Source organism: Amblyomma mixtum, chromosome 2, assembly GCF_055824585.1.
Source record: "Amblyomma mixtum isolate Tamu chromosome 2, ASM5582458v1, whole genome shotgun sequence".
NCBI classification, from domain to species: domain Eukaryota; kingdom Metazoa; phylum Arthropoda; class Arachnida; order Ixodida; family Ixodidae; genus Amblyomma; species Amblyomma mixtum.
In genome coordinates, this window is record NC_143013.1 from 300555963 (window position 1) to 300574699 (window position 18737).

The 18737-nt window shown below is 47.4% G+C and overlaps 1 protein-coding gene across 3 annotated transcripts; it reads left to right on the plus strand.

Annotated features, from left to right (window-relative positions):
• The first annotated feature begins 201 nt into the window (after positions 1 to 201).
• LOC149364661 (dnaJ homolog subfamily C member 11-like) lies at positions 202 to 18511 on the plus strand. Of its 3 annotated transcripts, XM_089574647.1 has the most exons (10): positions 202 to 481; positions 2397 to 2450; positions 2754 to 2807; positions 3110 to 3178; positions 10104 to 10169; positions 12175 to 12244; positions 13927 to 14042; positions 14667 to 14763; positions 17526 to 17655; positions 18389 to 18511. In XM_089574647.1, exons 2-10 carry the CDS (start codon positions 2407 to 2409, stop codon positions 18409 to 18411), a joined length of 669 nt encoding a protein of 222 aa, XP_089430773.1. In that variant the 5' UTR covers positions 202 to 481; positions 2397 to 2406; the 3' UTR covers positions 18412 to 18511. The 3 variants fall into 3 exon arrangements, with proteins under 3 accessions (XP_089430773.1, XP_089430772.1, XP_089430774.1); XM_089574648.1 differs by lacking the exons at positions 202 to 481; positions 2397 to 2450; positions 2754 to 2807; positions 3110 to 3178; positions 10104 to 10169 and adding an exon at positions 10358 to 11152; XM_089574646.1 differs by lacking the exons at positions 202 to 481; positions 2397 to 2450; positions 10104 to 10169; ... (3 more) ...; positions 17526 to 17655; positions 18389 to 18511 and having other exon boundaries at positions 2758 to 2807; positions 3110 to 6933.
• Positions 18512 to 18737: the final 226 nt, after the last annotated feature.

Consider the following 18737-nt stretch of genomic DNA (forward strand, 5'->3'; position numbering starts at 1 on the left):
AATTTACTCTGCAAATAGTGCCTTTTTGCTACGAATATACCCCCCCCCCCCTCCGGCGCCAACAACCAATGGCCCCCCCCCCCTGCAAAAAATTCTGCGGACGCCCTTGCACACTTCATGGGGTATAGCTGGGTGAGCCTGAGGAGAGACGCCCCATTCTCCCTTCTCAAGACCTGCTGTACTAACAATGCATTTCTCTGCTGTTCCTTAATTTCTTAAGAAATGGGTGCACTCTCGCCCACTGGCTGTGTTCCATATTGACAGTCTCAGATTGGTACATCTGTCTGTTGAATTACATGCATCTTTTTAGCTAAGGCTGGCGTTCCACTGCGAGCATGTGATGCACCTCATTATTCATTTACAGCAGGAACCCCTTTCACAGCAGCCAGGCGATGGCACAGCTGTTGCTGCCACTGCTCAGCATGGCGCCCAGCAAGCACTAACACAAAGTCACACATCTCCAGCGTCTCCACTGTAACAGGTATTTTCAAACAGTGCTGTTTTGTGACTACTACAGCTATATCGAAGCATATCACAGTGGCTGTGTATATGTTGGAGTAGGAACTACAAACCTGGCACGGGCTCACCAGAAGATTTATCCGAATCCCATGACACACTAGTCATCATATTTCTTAACCCTTCAGACAGCACTCAAAACAGTCTTAAAGTGTGATGTTCCACCTCCATCTTTCACTAGCTGCTTAAAGCTGAACATCTTGTATGCTTGGTACATGATGTATGCGTTAACAGACAAAGAGGGCAATATCATTAGCAATATGGATAAGATATCAAATAGCCAAAGAGACACAAATCTATGCAGTAGCCAATGCAATCAGAACGTTAATGAGAGAAGCCGCAGTGCACAGCAATGGGACATCCCGTAGCAGTAAGAGAAGAGGAAGTAACGGAAGCCTTAGTAGGAATGAAAAGCGGGAAAGCAGCCGGTGAGGATCAGGTAACAGCAGATTTGTTGAAGGAGGGAGGGGAGATTGTGTTAGTAGAACTAGCCATCCTATATATGCAATGCCTTGTGACCTCGAGAGTACCAGGAGCTTGGAAGAATGCTATATATCATTATCTTTATTCATAAGAAAGGAGACGTCAAGGACTTGAAAAATTACAGACCGATCAGCTTACTGTCCATTGCCTACTAAGTATTTGCTAAGGTAATCGCTAATAGTCAGGACAACCTTAGGCTTTAATCAACCATATAATTAGGCAGGTTTTCGTAAACGATACTCAACAATAGATCATTTTCACGCTATCAGTGAGTGATAGAGGAATGCACAGATTATAACCGACCCCTATATATGGCCTTCATTGATTACGAGAAAGCATTTAACTCAGTGGAAACCTCAACTGTCATGCAGGCACTGCAGAATCAGGGTGTGGAAGAGTGTTATGTGAAAATATTGGAAGATATTTATAACGATTGCACGCCTACCATAGTCCTCCATATAGTCAGCAATAAAATTCCAATAAGGAAGGGTGTCAGGCAGGGAGACATGATCTCGCCAATGCTATTCACTGCCTGTTTACAGGGGGTATTCCGCGGCCTGAAATGGGAACATTTTGGGATAAGAGTTAATGGACAATACCTGTGTAATTTGCGATTCGCTGATGACATTTCCTTGCTAAGCCACTCAGGACAAGAACTGCAAAGCATGATCAATGAGTTAGACAGGCAGAGCAGAATGGTGGGGCTAAAAAATATGCAGAAAACTAAAGTAGAAACAGCAGTTCGCAATTGGTAGCGAGGTGCTGGAAGTAGGAAGAGAATATGCCTACTTAGGGCAGGTAGTGACCGCTAATACAGATCATGAAAAGGAAATAACTAGAAGAATAAGAATGGGTGGAGCGCATATTGCAGGTTCTCCCAGATCATGAATGGCAGTTTACCAATATCCCTCAAGAGAAAAGTCTACGACAGCTGCATCTTACTGGTACTCATCTATGGGGCAGAAATGTGGAGGCTAATAAAGAGGGTTCAGCTTCAGTTAAGGACAACACAGTGAGCTATGGATAGGAAAATGACAGGTGTAACATTAAGAAACCGGAAGTAGGCAGAGTGGATGAGGGAACAAACGTGGGTTAATGACATCCTAGTTGAAATCAAGAGGAAGAAGTGGGCTTGGGCAGGGCAAGTAATGCTAAGGCAAGATAACCGCTGGTCCTTAAGGGTAACGGAGTGGATTCCAAGAGAAGGCAAGCGTAGCAGGGGTGGCAGGAAGTTAGGTGGGCGGGTGAGATTAAGGAGTTTGCGGGAATGCGGTGGCCGCAGCTGGCAAAGGACAGGGTTAATTGGAGACATGGGAGAGGCCTTCACCCTTCAGTGGGCGTAGTCAGGCTGATGATGACGATGATGACATTCCTCCAGAATAAATTTTTTTTTACAGGCACCTATGGATGTCGCTGAAAGCCAGGAGACTTTGGCAGGCCCATCACAACAGGTATTTTACAATATGCCATTTTGTGACTGCATCAATTCGAAGAACAACAGTGTCTGCGTTTATGTCACAGCACGAGCGACCAAAAACAGATTTCTCTAACAGAATGCATCCTGGCACCGGCTCAAAGGAAGTTTTGTCTGAATCGCCTCAACACATTAGTCATTTTTTATAATCCTTTTGACAGAACTGAAAACACAGCCTAGCAGTGTGATGCTTTTCAATTTTTCAGTAGTTGCTTAGAACTGAATACATCTTATGCTTTGGTAGAAGCATATTTCTCAAGAATAAAATTTTTTTTCACAGGCACCTATGGATGTCGCTGCAAGCCAGGAAACTTTACCAGGCCCATCACAACAGGTATGTTACGATATACCATTTTGTGACAGCAACTGCAAGAAGATTGACAGTGTCTGAGTTTATCTCGCAGCACGAGTCACGAAACGGGTGAATTTTTATGTAAAAGAAAGCTTCCTGGCGCAGGCTCAGAGGAAGTTTTGACCAAGCCACCTCAGCACACCAGTCATATTTTTATTCCTTCAGACATAACTCAAAACGGTCTAGTAATGTGATGCTTCTCCACTCTTCACTAGGTGCTTAAAACTGAACGCTTGTTATGTCTTGGTACACACACATTTCTCCTGAACAAAATTTTTTTACAGGCATCTATGGATGTGGCCACAATGCTGGACATTCAGCCAGGGCCATCTCAAGCCTTTCAACTTACACCAGTAAGTTTCATATCGTCCTGTGTGGTTTCCATCCAGGTTTATTCACTGCACGAGGTAGGATGTTGTTGCAATTCTGCAATGTAAAGTGCAGTAGAACCTGCAGTTGTTTGTCAGGCCCCATGCTTACTGGAGACAGTAGCAGAGTGCAGTACGTTCTGCAAGGATCCTTCATATAGGATGGTACCTTTTTGTGGAACCACATAAGCACATTAGTAACTGCCACAATATTCTTTCATGTGCCTTCATTGCTTATGTTCGTTACACAAATCAATATAGTCATCTTGTCAGAGTTCCACTACAAATAATCTGTCAGTATCAAGAAAAATTTGGCTATGCAAAACATACTCCACCAGGTCAGTGATATCTGTTCTACCAAATTTTCTCACGTTATTCCAAATTGGTTTTACTGATTTTGGACAAGGTCATTGACAGCTATGTAGAAAGTATTCGGTGCAAACTGGCATGCGTGCTACATGAAAAATTTGTACTGTCATGTTTTCTTCTTTTTCAGTTGTTCCTTGTATAAGTTTTCATGAAATACTTCTTATATGGGTACATGCCAACCTCTTTAACGTCAGTTCCAGTGGGCATTCAGAAAAGGAGATTGCACGACACAAAATTTAATGCAATAATTTTTAAAGCTGTATGTATTCACGCTTCTACACAGTTGTGCTGTTAACCCTGCTTTATTTCTGCTATACTTTGAGTGTATAATAAAAATAAAATGTGTAGACATATTGACACGAGGATTGGAACTTAGAAGAAGAAAGAGATTGCAGCCGCTAGAAGTAGACGACGCTGAAGTGTAGCTCCGTTTCTCTGGTGCCCTCGTTTAGCCGCTGCAGTTCCTTTTCAGTGTAACAACTGTTACACATCTGGTGGAGGTGCTGGGTACGCTTCCTGACCTGCGTACGGCTACGAGATAAAGACGGAACTCACACCGGTCCATCAGCGTCCAAGCCGCCGCCTCCGCGGTGAGTCACCTGAGTTCGGGCCTCTTGCCAACCCGACGAGGAAGACGCAGCCTCGACCGTCGTCACCGGAAATGGCCACAGACAGTAGTTCCCCGGCGCCCATCCTCTACCACACGCCGCGAACACCGCCATCTTTTTACGGCGACGTGTACGAAGATGCGGAAGACTGGCTGGCCACCTTCGAGCGGGTCGCCCGCTACAACGGTTGGAGCGACGACCGTAAGCTCCATAATGTGTATTTTGCGCTGGAGGACTCCGCTAGGACATGGTACGAGAACCACGAGAGCAGCCTGTCCACCTGGGAGACATTTCGCCAAAATCTCATAGCTACATTCCCCAACGCAGACCGCCGGGAGAAAGCTGAAGCTGCGCTTCGCTCCCGTAACCAGCGGACTAACCAAAACGTCCGCATGTATGTAGAGGACATGACGCGCCTCTTCAAGCGTGCTGACCCATCCATGGCGGAGGAGACGAAGCTTTGCCACCTCATGCGCGGGGTCAAGCAGGAGCTTTTCGCCGGTCTTGTGCGCAGTCCACCGCGTACTGTTGCCGAATTCCTCACGGAAGCGGCTACCATGGAGACGACGCTCCTGCAAGGAGCCCGGCAATACAATCGGGATGTAAGCACGCTTGGGCCCGCTGTTTCTTCGATGCCGCTAGGGAGTGATGCGGCCGTTTTACGGGACCTAATCAGGTCGATCGTCAGGGAGGAATTACAAGCCCTCCAGCTGCCTCCCAGCGCGCCGTCTGTTACATCGCTGTCTGAAGTCGTCAGGGACGAGGTGCGCCTAGCAGCACAGCAGCAACTGCCTGAGATCCCAAGACAGACTGAGGTCAGACCAACCTATGCATCTGTCCTCTGCCGGGCCCCAACGCCAGGCTACGACGTGAATACCGCGACTCACGCCGCGCAGCAGTCTGGTCTTTCCCGTGTGCCTGCTCGACCAGCTTATCAGCGGCCACGGAAGTGTGATGTGTGGCATGTACCAGACCGGCGGCCCCTTTGCTACCACTGTGGTGAGGCGGGACATCTTTACAGGGCCTGCCCGTACCGCCGAGTGGGTCTGCGTGGTTTCACGCCCGACGACTCTTGCCCCCGGAATGGCGAACGACCATTCGAAATTGAAGCTCATCTGTCGGCCCGTCAGAGGCCTGGGACATACGGTCGCTACGATCCTAGGTCGTCATCTCCGCTGCGTTACCGTTCCCCAAGCCCTCGCCGAGACGCCGGCTACCCTGAGCGGCGTTCTCCCAGTCCACGTCGGGAAAACTAATTCCAGCGGTCTCCGGAGGCAAAGCCGCTGCTGTCGGGAAAACTGAAGATCCTCCGCCGCCGATATACCGATACCCTGATTCCTCACCGGGGCAGAGTAGCGACAGCATCCGACCCGCTACTTCTGATTTGTGTGTGACGATTGACGGAACTGACACCATCGCTTTACTTGATACTGGGGCTGACTATTCAGTGATGAGCCACACCCTCGCCCAGGAATTGAGCAAAGTTTTGACCCCATGGTTAGGCCCTAGCATTCGCACGGCTGGAGGTCACCTCATTAGCCCGGCCGGAAGGTGCACAGCCCGAGTCGGCATCCACGGTTTCGTCTACGTGGGTGAATTCGTCGTCTTGAGCGAGTGTTCGAGGGATTTGATCCTGGGCCTCGACTTTCTACAGGCAAACAGTGCTGTGATCGATCTACACGAGGCGCGAGTCACATTTTCGACGAAGCTAGCCGTGGCGCACAGTGACACTGAAGGCCCAGGAGTCAACGCTCTGCGTATAGTCGAAGACGACGTAATGCTGCCACCACGGTCCAGTGTGCTGGTGTTAGTGAGGAACGACTCGTTTAACGACTACGAAGGTATTGCGGACAGTCACCCTTCGCTGTTGCTCGAGAAGGGTGTGGCTATCGCGCGCGGTCTTGTTGAACTGAATGACGGCTGTGCAACAGTTTTTCTGACGAATTTCACGAACGAAATTCAGCACCTCGCCAAGGGAACGGCCGTCGCCTTCCTCGACGACGTGGATAGGTTGCCGAATCTGCGCTCCGTACAGGTGAATCTTCACGACGATGCCGCACCAAGTAACGCCCTTCAGAAGGTTAAAATCAACCCGGAGTTGTCACCTCATCAGAAGAACCTTCTGTCGTAGCTGCTACTTGATTTTAAAGATTGCTTCGCGGCGAGCTCCAAGGTCGGACGTACGCCGGTAGCCAAGCATCGCATTGTCACTGATTCGGCCACGCCACCAGTTTGTCAGCGTCCATACCGCGTTTCGCCTAAAGAGCGCGAAGCTATTAGAACGCAAGTCGATGAAATGCTTGCAGACGACGTTATACAGCCGTCAACAAGTCTATGGGCGTCGCCGGTGGTCCTGGTGAAAAAGAAAGACAACACGTTGCGATTCTGTGTTGATTACAGGAAACTGAACAATGTTACCAAAAAGGACGTATACCCACTCTCGAGGATCGATGATGCCCTTGACCGACTCCGGGACGCCAGGTTCTTCTCTTCCTTAGATCTGAAAAGCGGATATTGGCAGATCGAGGTGGACGAGCGAGACCGCGAGAAAACAGCTTTCGTGACACCCGACGGTCTGTACGAATTTAAGGTGCTCCCGTTTGGACTTTGCTCCGCTCCGGCCACATTTCAACGCATGATGGACACTGTTTTAGCTGGTTTGAAGTGGCAGTCGTGCCTTGTGTACCTGGACGACGTGGTCATCTTTTCGTCTAGCTTCGAACAACACTTGCAGCGATTGCGCATTGTCCTTCAAGCTCTCCAGTCTGCACAACTAACTATCAAGCCAGAGAAATGCCATTTCGCCTTCGAGGAGCTCCGTTTCTTAGGACATGTTGTCAGCGCACAACCCAAGCAACCACCGATATCCTTCGGACGGCCGACAGAGGTCTGTTTCGGATGTTCTGTACGTCCGCTGAACATCCGCAAACAGCCGGTAGACGTCCGACGGACGTCCAGTTGAGTACGTCCATTGGCGGATCTTTCTCGAATATTCGCATATATGGTGCATGCGCGCTTTTTACACTCCGCACGATGCAATAAAACCAAAAACAATTTGATGCATAGCACGCATATTTTATTTTGGTTGATGATACATCAGCAGAGCAATGGGTTATATTCAGAAAATTTCTTAAATGTGACTCTTCAACATGGCAAGCTTGGGACACACATCCGTAATCTTCCCACTCACAGGATTTCTGAAATAAAAAAGAACGCGGCAAACATGCATGTGAAACAAATGGCACAATGCAGCAGCCCAAGTAAAAACATTGGAACCAATTAATAGAAGTGTTTAATGCTGCAAGCATAACAGGCAATGCACTTTAACAAACACCTCAAAGTATAAGGCAATAACAGCTCTCACTTTTCCACACCATATTTCACAGTGTATCTGTTCTTTATTTATTCTCATGGGCCTTAGGGAACTAACCTGCGCAGCACTGTATGTACGCGACTGTGCACAGAAAGCCGCAAAGCTTCCGTTGCGAACCACTGCGAACTACACGTGCTCCCTATGGCCTGCCTTTCGCGCGTTGTCACTCTTTATATAGGCACAGTGAACCTAGCGATGCCTTAAAAATTAACAAGACGCGAAAATACTCCGTCAAGCCGCGCGAGTTGAGGGCTCCCGCAGCTGTGTGATATGTAGGCTCCCGAAAGTGTGAGAACAGCACACACTTGTGGAAGCCATCTCCTCGCGCTTACTGCTCCCACTGTCCTGTGAACGAATGCTATATGAGCATGCTGCACTGTCCTAGAAGCAAGTTCCAAGAAGTGTACTGGATACATACCTTCGTAGGCAATCGCATGTGCACTAAGACTTCTTTAAACCAAGGTCGACGCAGTACGGGATTCCGGTGTTGCAGAAGAGCTTCAGGCGCTTCCCGTATCTTTCGAATTGCTTAAGTTACATACTACTTTCGTCCACAGACCGAACAAAGCCACACATTATAATAACAGAGCTATAAAGCTCTGCGCGACAACATTACGCGACAAATCAACAAAGCGCTACGGAGCCGTACTGATGGATTGGAGTGGACTGACCGCGAACTGACATCTATGATGATGGTGACAGCAGAATGCACGGCAGTTTTGATTGTTACGAATGGTTTCAATGGCAAGTTTAGCTAGCAAAACGGTGGACATGTCGCACAACTCCACTAATTTGGAGAAGTTTTATAAATATAAAACTAGTCATTGAGTTCTTGCAAAATTCTGCAACACCTGCTTCTCCTCTTAGTTAAATTTAGCTCGTTGGCGGCCAATTTACAAACATCTTCGCGTCAAACGCTCCAACTGATGCAAATAAAACAGTATACATACACGAAAGACGCGAATTTTCTGTGAAATAAAAAACGTCCATACTCATGGCCTGGGAGAATACTCGGCCTTACATCCTTCGGACGTACACTTCGTCTCTCATGCGGATATACAAAATTGGACACTGCCCGTACGTACGGCGGATGTACGAATACGGATATCCGAAATCGGATTGTGGTTGTACGTCCGATGGACGTCCGATCTCGGCAAAGGACGTTCGGATCTAGCTCGTACGTCCGACGGATATCTGTGGTTGCTTGGGAAGGTGTTCTTCCAGACCCCGACAAGACTTCCGTCGTCTCCAGTTTCCCACGCCCAACCGACAAGAAGGCCCTCCGACGTTTTTTGGGCCTCTGCTCGTATTACCGCCGCTTTGTTAAAGATTTTTCTCGTCTAGCTGAGCCATTGACTGCCTTGACTCGAGATGAGACACCCTTCGTATGGGGAAGTGCCCAAGACGCAGCCTTCGAGGAACTCCGCTGCCGCCTTCAAAGTCCACCCATACTAGCTCATTTTGACGAGAATGCAGAGACTGATGTCCACACTGACGCCAGCAATGTCGGCCTCGGAGCGATCCTCGTACAGTGGCAGGACGGCGCAGAGCGAGTAATCGCCCACGCGAGCCGCACCCTTTCTCGATCGGAACGGAACTATTCGACGACCGAAAAAGAGTGCCTTGCCGTCATCTGGGCTCTGAGTAAGTTTCGACCTTACATCTACGGCCGACCGTTTCGTGTTGTCAGCGATCATCACTCGCTATGCTGGCTAGCCAGCATTCAAGACCCTTCTGGCCGGTTGGCCAGATGGGCAGACACCGCATTCACCGTCAGCAGCAGATCGATGCTGACCGCTACAACCTTGGTCGCCGCTACGTTACCTACAACCCAGGCGACTATGTGTGGGTTTGGACGCCCGTTCGTCGCCGCGGGCTGTCTGAAAAGTTACTGCGCCGCTACTTTGGCCCTTACCTTGTTGTGCGCCGCCTCAGCGACGTAACGTACGAAGTTACACCAGCCTCGCCAGCTCGTTCATCGCACAACGGCAAGCGCAGCGACGTTGTGCATGTGGTGCGAATGAAGCCGTACTACGAGCGACTCCCCGAGTGACTTTCCGGCTGCATGCAGTCATATTCCGTGATGTCAGGCTCGTGGTGTAACTCTTGAACACTTTCTCCCTGCTATTCGGTCTGACGGTAACACCGCATCGGGGCAATGCTCCTGAAGAGGGGGCAGTGACACGAGGATTGGAACTTAGAAAAAGAAAGAGATCGCAGCCGCTAGAAGTAGACGACGCTGAAGTGTAGCTCTGTTTCTCTGGTGCCCTCGTTCAGCCGCTGCAGTTCCTTTTCAGTGTAACAACTGTTACAATATAACATTACCTTAACATGCTAGGTGATATGAGCTTAACAATGTGCGAGCGTTTTTCTTTTGCAGTGACATCGAAAGGCATTGAGTACATATGCACTGAAGCTGTTGCATGGCCCAGTAGTGGGCATGCCGAGTAATTTTGTGATTAGCCTCATGTCCTGCTTTCCTTCTTATGCATGGCGGAGGAGAACAGGGCAACAGGCATTCAAAGGTGGGCTGCATTACTGAACAGTTTATCTTATGCAGGAACTTCCGACTTTGCCAACCGCCCCAGCCTCTGTTGGGACGCCACGAAGAAGGAGGCCTGCAGTGGTAAATGGACCTGTCAAATGTGCCTATTTCGGAAGCAGATTTCTATTTCGGAAGCAGAATTCAACACCATCAATGTCAAATGCTTGTGCATATGACAAGAGCGTATTTGATAGCATGAGTGGCCCATCCACAGCATGCATTATTAGCATAATCTTTAACACAGCATGTGCAGGCACCCAGACTGTGTGAATGGACTTAGCTTGATTTCGCCGGGGCAATTTTTACTAATATCTACTAAATGATCTGCATGGTATATTGTATGCAATGATGAATCAATAAACCAATGAATTTTTAAGTGTGTGAGTGGCCTGCATATCAAGCTGAGGAGCACATTATGGAATCCTCTTCTTGGACACCTCTCCATCTACCAGAGGGAATCGGTGAGTCAGCGCTTTATTGGTCTATTCAAGTACCCTAAGGGTCCACTAGGGGCATCACATAGGGGGAGATGGGGGGGACTCAAAGCGGAGCAAAATTGTTTCAAAAACAAAAAAAGCAGCGTAGGTACGGCACTCAGGTGCAAGTCGAGAAACATCATTGCCAAGTAAATATTCTTACAAAAATTCACAAAGAAAAAATAAACAGCAGGTGCGAATTAGTCATCTGAGAAATCAAATTTTGTTACTGAAAGTGTGAGGAATCCATATAAGAAAGTGATCCTGACTGAAATAACAAAGACTCTGTTATCATGGCAATCCTGGAAGGTAAATCATTGCATTCTTTCATCATTAAGGTTACAGGCGAATTTTTGTACTTTTCCATCTGGACAAAAACAGGGTTACCCTTGTAGGCATTACCGGCTTGATGCGAGGTGAGGTGCTGGCTCGCTACCAATTGCGAACTGCTGTTTCTACTTTAGTTTTATGCATATTTTTTAGCCCCACCATTCTTCTCTGCCTGTCTAACTCATTGATCATGCTTTGCAGTTCTTGTCCTGAGTGGCTTAGCAAGGCAATGTCATCAGCGAATCGCAAATTACGCAGGTATTCTCCATTAACTCTTATCCCAAAATGTTCCCATTTCAGGCCGCGGAATACCTCCTGTAAACAGGCAGTGAATAGCATTGGCGAGATCATGTCTCCCTGCCTGACACCCTTCCTTATTGGAATTTTATTGCCGACTATATGGAGGACTATGGTAGGCGTGCAATCGTTATAAATATCTTCCAATATTTTCACATAACACTCTTCCACACCCTGAAGCTGGAAATGTTCTGAGAGACAACAACATAATCGCATTAAAAATATATTGATAATATTGACGCTGGCGCTGCAGAAGATGACGGCGTGAGGACTGTAAGTGAGAGGACAACGAAGTTTCTGCTCCGTCGGTGTCAGCCCCGGACTTTCTTGAGCGCCTTCCCAACGACCTAGTGCGTTAGCGCGTCTTTACAGCGACGTGGCAATATGACATTCTGCAGCAGACTCTGTGGTTCATAGCCAGCAGCACAAGGCTTCATCGTTGAATGTGCTGTACACATTGTGCTGTGCTGCGGGGTTGGAAAACTTGCCATTTTCATGTGATGGCAGCAACTACCACATTAAAACAGAATGCCCTGCACTTGTGGTCATGTAATTAGTTTTTGTTCATTGTCATAGTAGCTTAGGAGAGTGTGTGTCTTTTATTTCGTTTTTGCAAAAACATTGCAAGCATCGAAATGCTTAGAGCCAACACTCTAGTGACCTTGGGGGGTGAAATTAATGAAATTGGCGTAGACATCAAGAATCTGTTTGTCTCTGAGGCGATTGAAGTTGTATCTCAAAGCGGTTACAGAAATGGCAGAGTTGAACCAAGTGGACTTGCGGGAAGGAAAGTGAAGGCAAGTTGATGAAGTCAGGGAGTAAAACTGGCTTGGCAGCTGTGGTAGGAAAACAGCAGTGACGTATGATGTAATGCAGTTGCATCGTTTTACCAAGCACCAGATGGCACTAAGCTGCTACCATTTGTGGTTTGACAGAGTAACAACTTCTCAGCTGTATTTTCTTTCTCTCTTTTTTCCCCCCAGGGAGGCGAAACGAGCTCGTGAGGCCAACGCAGCCAAGTTGGCAGAGAGGAGAAAAGAAGCTGAGGCTGCGGTATGGTTTTGTGTGGTCCCTTCCACTTGAAGTATACAGCTCATCTTAAATCGGTACCACCTGTGTATGAATTACCGTACACTGCTCCTCTCTTGTACATGCTTCCAGTGGGCTGACCTTCTTCAGTATGCTCTGGCGACATCATCCTTCTTGTCATGCTAATGAAACGCAGTGTGCTGCCCCACCTGGCGGCAGAAAATAACGCATACAGCATATGGCTGTGTACCTGAAACTAACCTGAAACAATGCATCATTAATTTCATCAGTGGAGGTCATTGCTTGCATGCAATAAAAGCCTTCGACAAAAAATGGCCTCAGATCAAGGACTATGCAATAATGGCTACAAATATGTGTGCCTGTAGTGAAATGTTGTTTATAATGAAGAACTAATGTTTAATGCAAAATAACTGCCACTGTTTTTTAGTTTTGTTGTGGCGCATTGTAGTGAACTCTTATTAATATAAACTCGCTTAATTTGAGCTATGGTTTATTCAAAGTCATGCGCTGGTCCTGTCAGCATCAAGTGCATTGAAAAGGTACCCCTTAATTCAAGCCACACATACATGGTCTGTTCTGAAAGTAGTAGGACTGGTTTTTTCCTGAGCGAACGGGCGGACAAGAGGTGGTCTGCGCGTGCAGGATCATTGAAGGGGGATATTGGGAATGCTGGGGAAAATCGGCAGTCGGCTCTCGGCCGTTGAAGAGAGGAGGTCGCTTGTACTGTGAACCCCTGTCGAAACGTCTCATCACGTAGAATCATGGAGCGTTTACTGGATCGGCGATACGCGATCAAATTTCGAGTAAATATTGATAAAACGGGCAAAGAGACTCACAACATGATTAAGGAGGCCTATGGTGACGCTTCCATTTGTAGATCAGGTGTTTTTTGAGTGGCAAAAGCTTTTCCGAGAAGGTAAGGAAAGAGTTTAGGAAGACGACCGCTCCAGACGCCCTTCGACCAGCAAGACCAACGAAAATGTGTAGCGAGTGAAACATTTACTTAACAGTGATCGTAGAATGAGTATCAGAATGATTGCTCATGACTTGAGCATTCCTCAAACCCAAGTTTTTGAGATTGTGACAGAAAACTTATCCATGGGGAAAGCGTGCGTGAAGTTGGTGCCAGGAGTGTTGTCAGAGGGGGAAAAGGCCAACCGGCAGGATGTTCTTCATCACGTGAATAAGGACCCCGATTTTTTGCCCAGCACAAGGCGGTAATGCTGCCTCAGCCCCCCTACAGCCTCGACTTGGCCCCGCCACACTTTTTTCTATTCCCGAGAATAAAATCGACGCTCGAGGGGAAACATCACGGATCGGTAGAGGTGGTTCAACAGGCCGTGATGAGGGAGCTAAACAGCATTCCGGTCCAGGCGTTCCTGGAGGCGTACGAAAACTGTAAAACTCATTGGCAGCAGCGTGTAGGTGCGGAAGGGTACGTGCTACCCTGAAAAATTGTAATCGTTTATACTATTCTCTTGAATAAATTTTGTTTAAAAAAATGAGTCCTACTACTTTCAGAACAGACCATGTATTTCGAGCAAATGTTCGTTAGCTGTTCAGTTCATTTTATAACTCAACTGTATTACTGTAGTGCAAAACATTTAAAGGATATCTGTCTGAGTCCAATGTTTTGTGGCAGTCATTGCTTGTTGTCAGCAGCATCTGGTGCTACATGATTGCAGGTGGCCCTCATGCATGAGACGTACCTCCGAATCAAGAGTAATGAGAAAGCACGGGGTGGGCTTGTCATCTTTGAGGCCCTTTATGGAAACTTCAGTGAAGAACAAGAGAACAGCTCGTAAGTCCTCTTACTTCTTTCTGGCTGGCAACATTAGTGCATGACAAACTTGTCATTATCTTGTTCTTTTTGCTGAAGTCCTGTAGTAGTGTTTTTGTCTGTTTTTTTTTTTGTCATGTAAGATGCATTCCGAGAAACTACCCAGGTCTCTTGGACGCAAAAAATATCACCTCTTGTGTATAGACCAACGCTGGTCTATGGCATAGTCAAGACGCGATGGCGCTGCTCTTGCTGAGTGGTTTTACTGGCTGTGATTGGGGCCTCTAACAATAGATGTAAACAAAAGTTTTCAAAATTATTTTCTTCTTTCACGCAGCAGCTAGGTAATCGACCCTCTGTTAACAGCTGGTCAGTACAGCCTAGAGGAGAATGGGAAAATATAAACATCATGTTGAAGCCAATGCAGTTGTGCCCCATTAATACAACCCTCGTAGTTTTTCTGGAGACCAAACGTTTTCTCTGTATTTATGCCCCGTTAATATGCGAACTCACTGTCCAGACAATGGGCAGGGGGAAAATGCTCAATGCACAATCAGGCCCATCTATTTTTGTCTCGTTATTATGGATGGTAATGAAAACAGAAAACGTTGCACAATTGAATAATTTATTCCTTCCTGCATGCAGTCCTCCAGGAGCAACCGTCCGGGAAGTGGTGGATGTCACAGTTGCTGTACAGTGCCTTGTGAAGGATTCTCACGTCATCTTGACCGATGCATCCAAGGCAAGTCAAAATAGTGGTGGTGTTTGTTTCAAGGTAGCTAAAGCAAGGGCTTGCCACATGTTGCCATTGAGACAAGCTTTTTAGGGGCAGTGGCAACAAAGTATGTTGTTACTCTGGTAGACGCATGCTGCCAGCCATATTCTGTGTCAGTGTTAGTTAGTTATGGCTATTAATCAGCCTCAGGGAACCTCAGAAGCGTTCACATGGTACTGAGGAATCCTGCATATATAACCTGCTTAACCTGCGTGAAAAACAAAGCAGCCCTTTAAAACGTTCCCAAATTCAATTAAGAATGACTGGCTGTGTTGTGAAAGTCTTTTGAAAGCCATCACGTTATGGTTAGTCAGAAAATAGCGTTACCAGTTGACTGGTAACACTATCCCCCTCGGCTGAAGGCAACATCCTGGTGCGTTTTAGGTGTGCGATGTCGAGGGTGCAGACTGCCTGTCATGTTATCCCGTCGATCCCCCTTCCTGTACAGACTATGAGTCGGATGCCTGTGTCCTCTCCATCTCCGACCTTTCCCACATTGCCGACGAACAGCGCTTGGATCCCACCCTCAGCTCTCTCATCGACCGCCTCAGCACAGACCGGCATGACACTTCCCTGGCCAGGTTCTTGCTGGATGGGAACACGCTGTACCGCCGCAACGTGCGACCTGATGGCGCTGAGCACTTGCTAGTTGTTCCCCGACACCTTCGCTCCACTATCCTCGAAGAACTGCATGACGCACCTACGGCTGGTCATCTTGGTGTCTCCCGTATGTATGACCACGTGCACCGGTGTTTCTTCTGGCCTGGTCTGTACCGCTCCGTCCAACGCTGCTTGGCTGCTTGCGACCTCTGTCAGTGCCGAAAGAAGCCCCCCATTCTGCCTCCTGGACACCTGCAGCCGATTCCCATCCCGACCGACCCATTTTCTCGTGTTGGAATCGATTTACTTGGGCCCTTCCTGGAATCCTCCTCAGGCAACAAGTGGATTGCCGTTGCCATCGATTATGCCACGCGGTACGCGATAACGCGCGCCATTCCAACCAGCTATCTGCGCCACTGACATCGCTGACTTTCTTCTTCACGACATCATATTGCACCATGGCACTCCCCGTCAACTCCTTACCGACCGTGGCCGCTGCTTCCTCTCTCAAGTTGTTGACGAAATCTTTCGTTCATGCTCCGTTCGTCACAAGCTCACCACGGCTTATCACCCTCAGACAAACGGCCTTACGGAGCGTCTCAACCGCACTCTGACAGACATGCTCGCCATGTATGTATCCGACAACCACCAGGACTGGGACATCAGCTTGCCTTTCGTCACCTTTGCGTATAACTCTTCGCGCCATGATGCCGCTGGTTACTCTCCCTTCTACCTTCTCTTTGGACGAGACCTCTTACTGCCCTTCGACACTCTGCAGCCCACAGCCGGCCCTGTCACTACCCATGAGCGTGATGCTATCGCCCGAGCAGACGCCGCCCGCCAGGTTGCTCGTCACAAGCTCTCCGCCTCTCAAGAGGCTCAAAAATACCGCTACGATGGTCTGCACCGTGATGTGCGCTACCCTGCCGGATCTCTCGTCTTGATGTGGCTCCCATCCCGTCGTGTGGGGTTATGTGAAAAAATTCTGTCGCGCTACACAGGTCCTTATCGTGTATTACGGGCAGTGACCGACGTAACCTACAAGATCACACCGCTCCTCCCAAAGTCCCCGTCCGCTCCACTCACATCCGAAGTAGTTCACGTGGCTTGCCTAAAGCCGTATCAGGTTGAGGCTTCAGCGATGAATCAGCTTTTGCAGCATTACTCGTGAAGTCAATGTTTCGCTCTAAAAGTACACCAAGGAACCTGAGGGTCCTGCAGAGACCAGCTGGACAAAGTCTGCTCTGATAAGGGTCCCAGCGATAATGTCCTAAGCACAGTTCTTTCTATCACCAAGTGATCTTAAAAATAACTACGATGACAAAAGTGTAGCCACAGAGCCACATACTAGATACTGATAGCAAGCTTGCAGTTGAGATGGCAGTCACCAGTATGCTACGAGTGTACATAATCTTTACATGGCATGCTCATAGCTGCATTGTCATTGACTTAGCTTCATGACATGATCGTATAAAGGTGAATGCATGGAGAAACACATCAGATTGAGACTGCAAGCAATTTTTCTTGCAGCACAAATGGCTGAATGTGTAATCTAAGAAGCACCTTTGAAGCTCCCGATCTGCCATTGTCTGGTATATAATAGGTACTTTTGCTGCAAGTGGTATTTAGTTTTCTGTCGTAGCTGTCGCCTGGTGGAAGTAGCAGCAGGGGTGTACTGTGTGTTCGTCTGGTAATTCATCAACATGTTTCCGTCTCTCATCTTGCGAGTTCCCTTTCGTAAAGTTGTGTTAGCTTTCTTGTTCAGTTGTCTGCAATGTTGGTTTGTGAATTTTTTGACAAAAATTTGTTTTTCAGGTTCGGTCACCTTGTTTGCATAACCAGACAGTTGATGATGTCTTTGGTGGCCTTTTGTGCAGCTGTTGTCATGGAATATATATGTTTGTGTGCAAGTTCATATTCTGATTATTCTCCCGTTGCCACAAAGTGAATTTTTCTTTATTCCTTTCACTTCTTTGGGTCTTATTGGCTTCATTTCAGTTCAGTAAGAAAAACTTGCCCTGGAAGTATTTTGTGCTTTTAATGTAAATGTAGTAAAGTGATTTTTGGTTTCTGTCCTCATCTTCGAAACGAATAACACATTGATTCATCTTTTGCTGTTGCATATGCAGAGCAACCTGCCTGGCTTCTACGACCCCTGCCTGGGCAAGCCCAAGGCCCTGCACATCCGGTACAGATTCAGGAATCTGGTGCATGAGGTCAGGCTGGCGGATGAAGAGGCTGTCCGCATCCCAAAGGAGTGTAAGCGCAGCTTCAGTTTTTTTTTTCTTTTTCTGCCACATTACGAAACTGGAAAGAACAGAGTTTTGCATCAAAGCCACAGGGAATGGCACTTTGGAACTAGCCATCACTTATCATAAGAGGTCTAATCCTGTCACAGTATACCATAAAGAGAATAATCTCTCATTGAAATTAACGTACAGTTGGCGCCACAGCGCCTCCAGCAACGAACAAAGCAGGCCAGGCGAGCACCGCCGCTGGCCTACAGTCAGCTGGGTTGGCTTTACTGCATGACAAGCGATGCGCCTATTGCTTGCTTCTCAGCGTGACAGCTGTGTTGTGTGGAAAATGAGCGCAAGAGACCGAAGGCTGACTTCAAGCACACCCCTTATTACCCTCACCATGCGGCTTTACAGTGCTAGCGCTTCCAGCGAGGTGTCCATTGTCACACAGCTGACTTTACTCCGCCCATGAAAAACAATTGCGGAAGCGCTGTCAGGAGCAGAGCCATTTGCTTGGGCATGGCTAGGAGTTTCTATGTATCGAATTTTTCGCTGAACATAAATTTGATAAATGCGAAGAGCATGGCTATACTTTTACCTGGGGTTTTCAAGGGGAAGTTCTCAGTGTTTGATATAAACAATAATTCGATTTATCCATCTTGATATATCAGAGATCAACTGCATTTCGTGTTGCTGTGCTCATGCTTTTTTGCTTGTGAGTTACATCTTTGTCTCTTTTTCTTTTTTTACAGCACATCTGGTGAGGTCATCATGAAGCCACTTGATAATTCAGTAGCATTGTTCTGCAGCCATTAATTCACAGATGAATTGTACAGTCAGATTTAGAGATTAAAGTAAACTTCTTTTTGAGTTCACAGTTTTGCTTTTGTCCTCAGATTGCGTAACAAAAATTTTTTTGATGAAAATGACAGCAAAAATGTACTAATATTTTTTTCCAAGGTGTATCTACAAAGTGTTAGGTCTGCTTCTCTGCATTATGTGGCACTGCCATTTTGAGAGGTGGCTTTCGCGTGAAGTTCAGCTTGGGGTATAAAGATCTGTAGCTGGCCCATGGTTGGGCCGTCTATATTTAAGTAATTG

Coding starts and splice junctions, on each gene's coding strand:
- LOC149364661 (XM_089574646.1), top strand. CDS start 4,224: ATGGCCACAGACAGTAGTTCCCCGGCGCCCATCCTCTACCACACGCCG.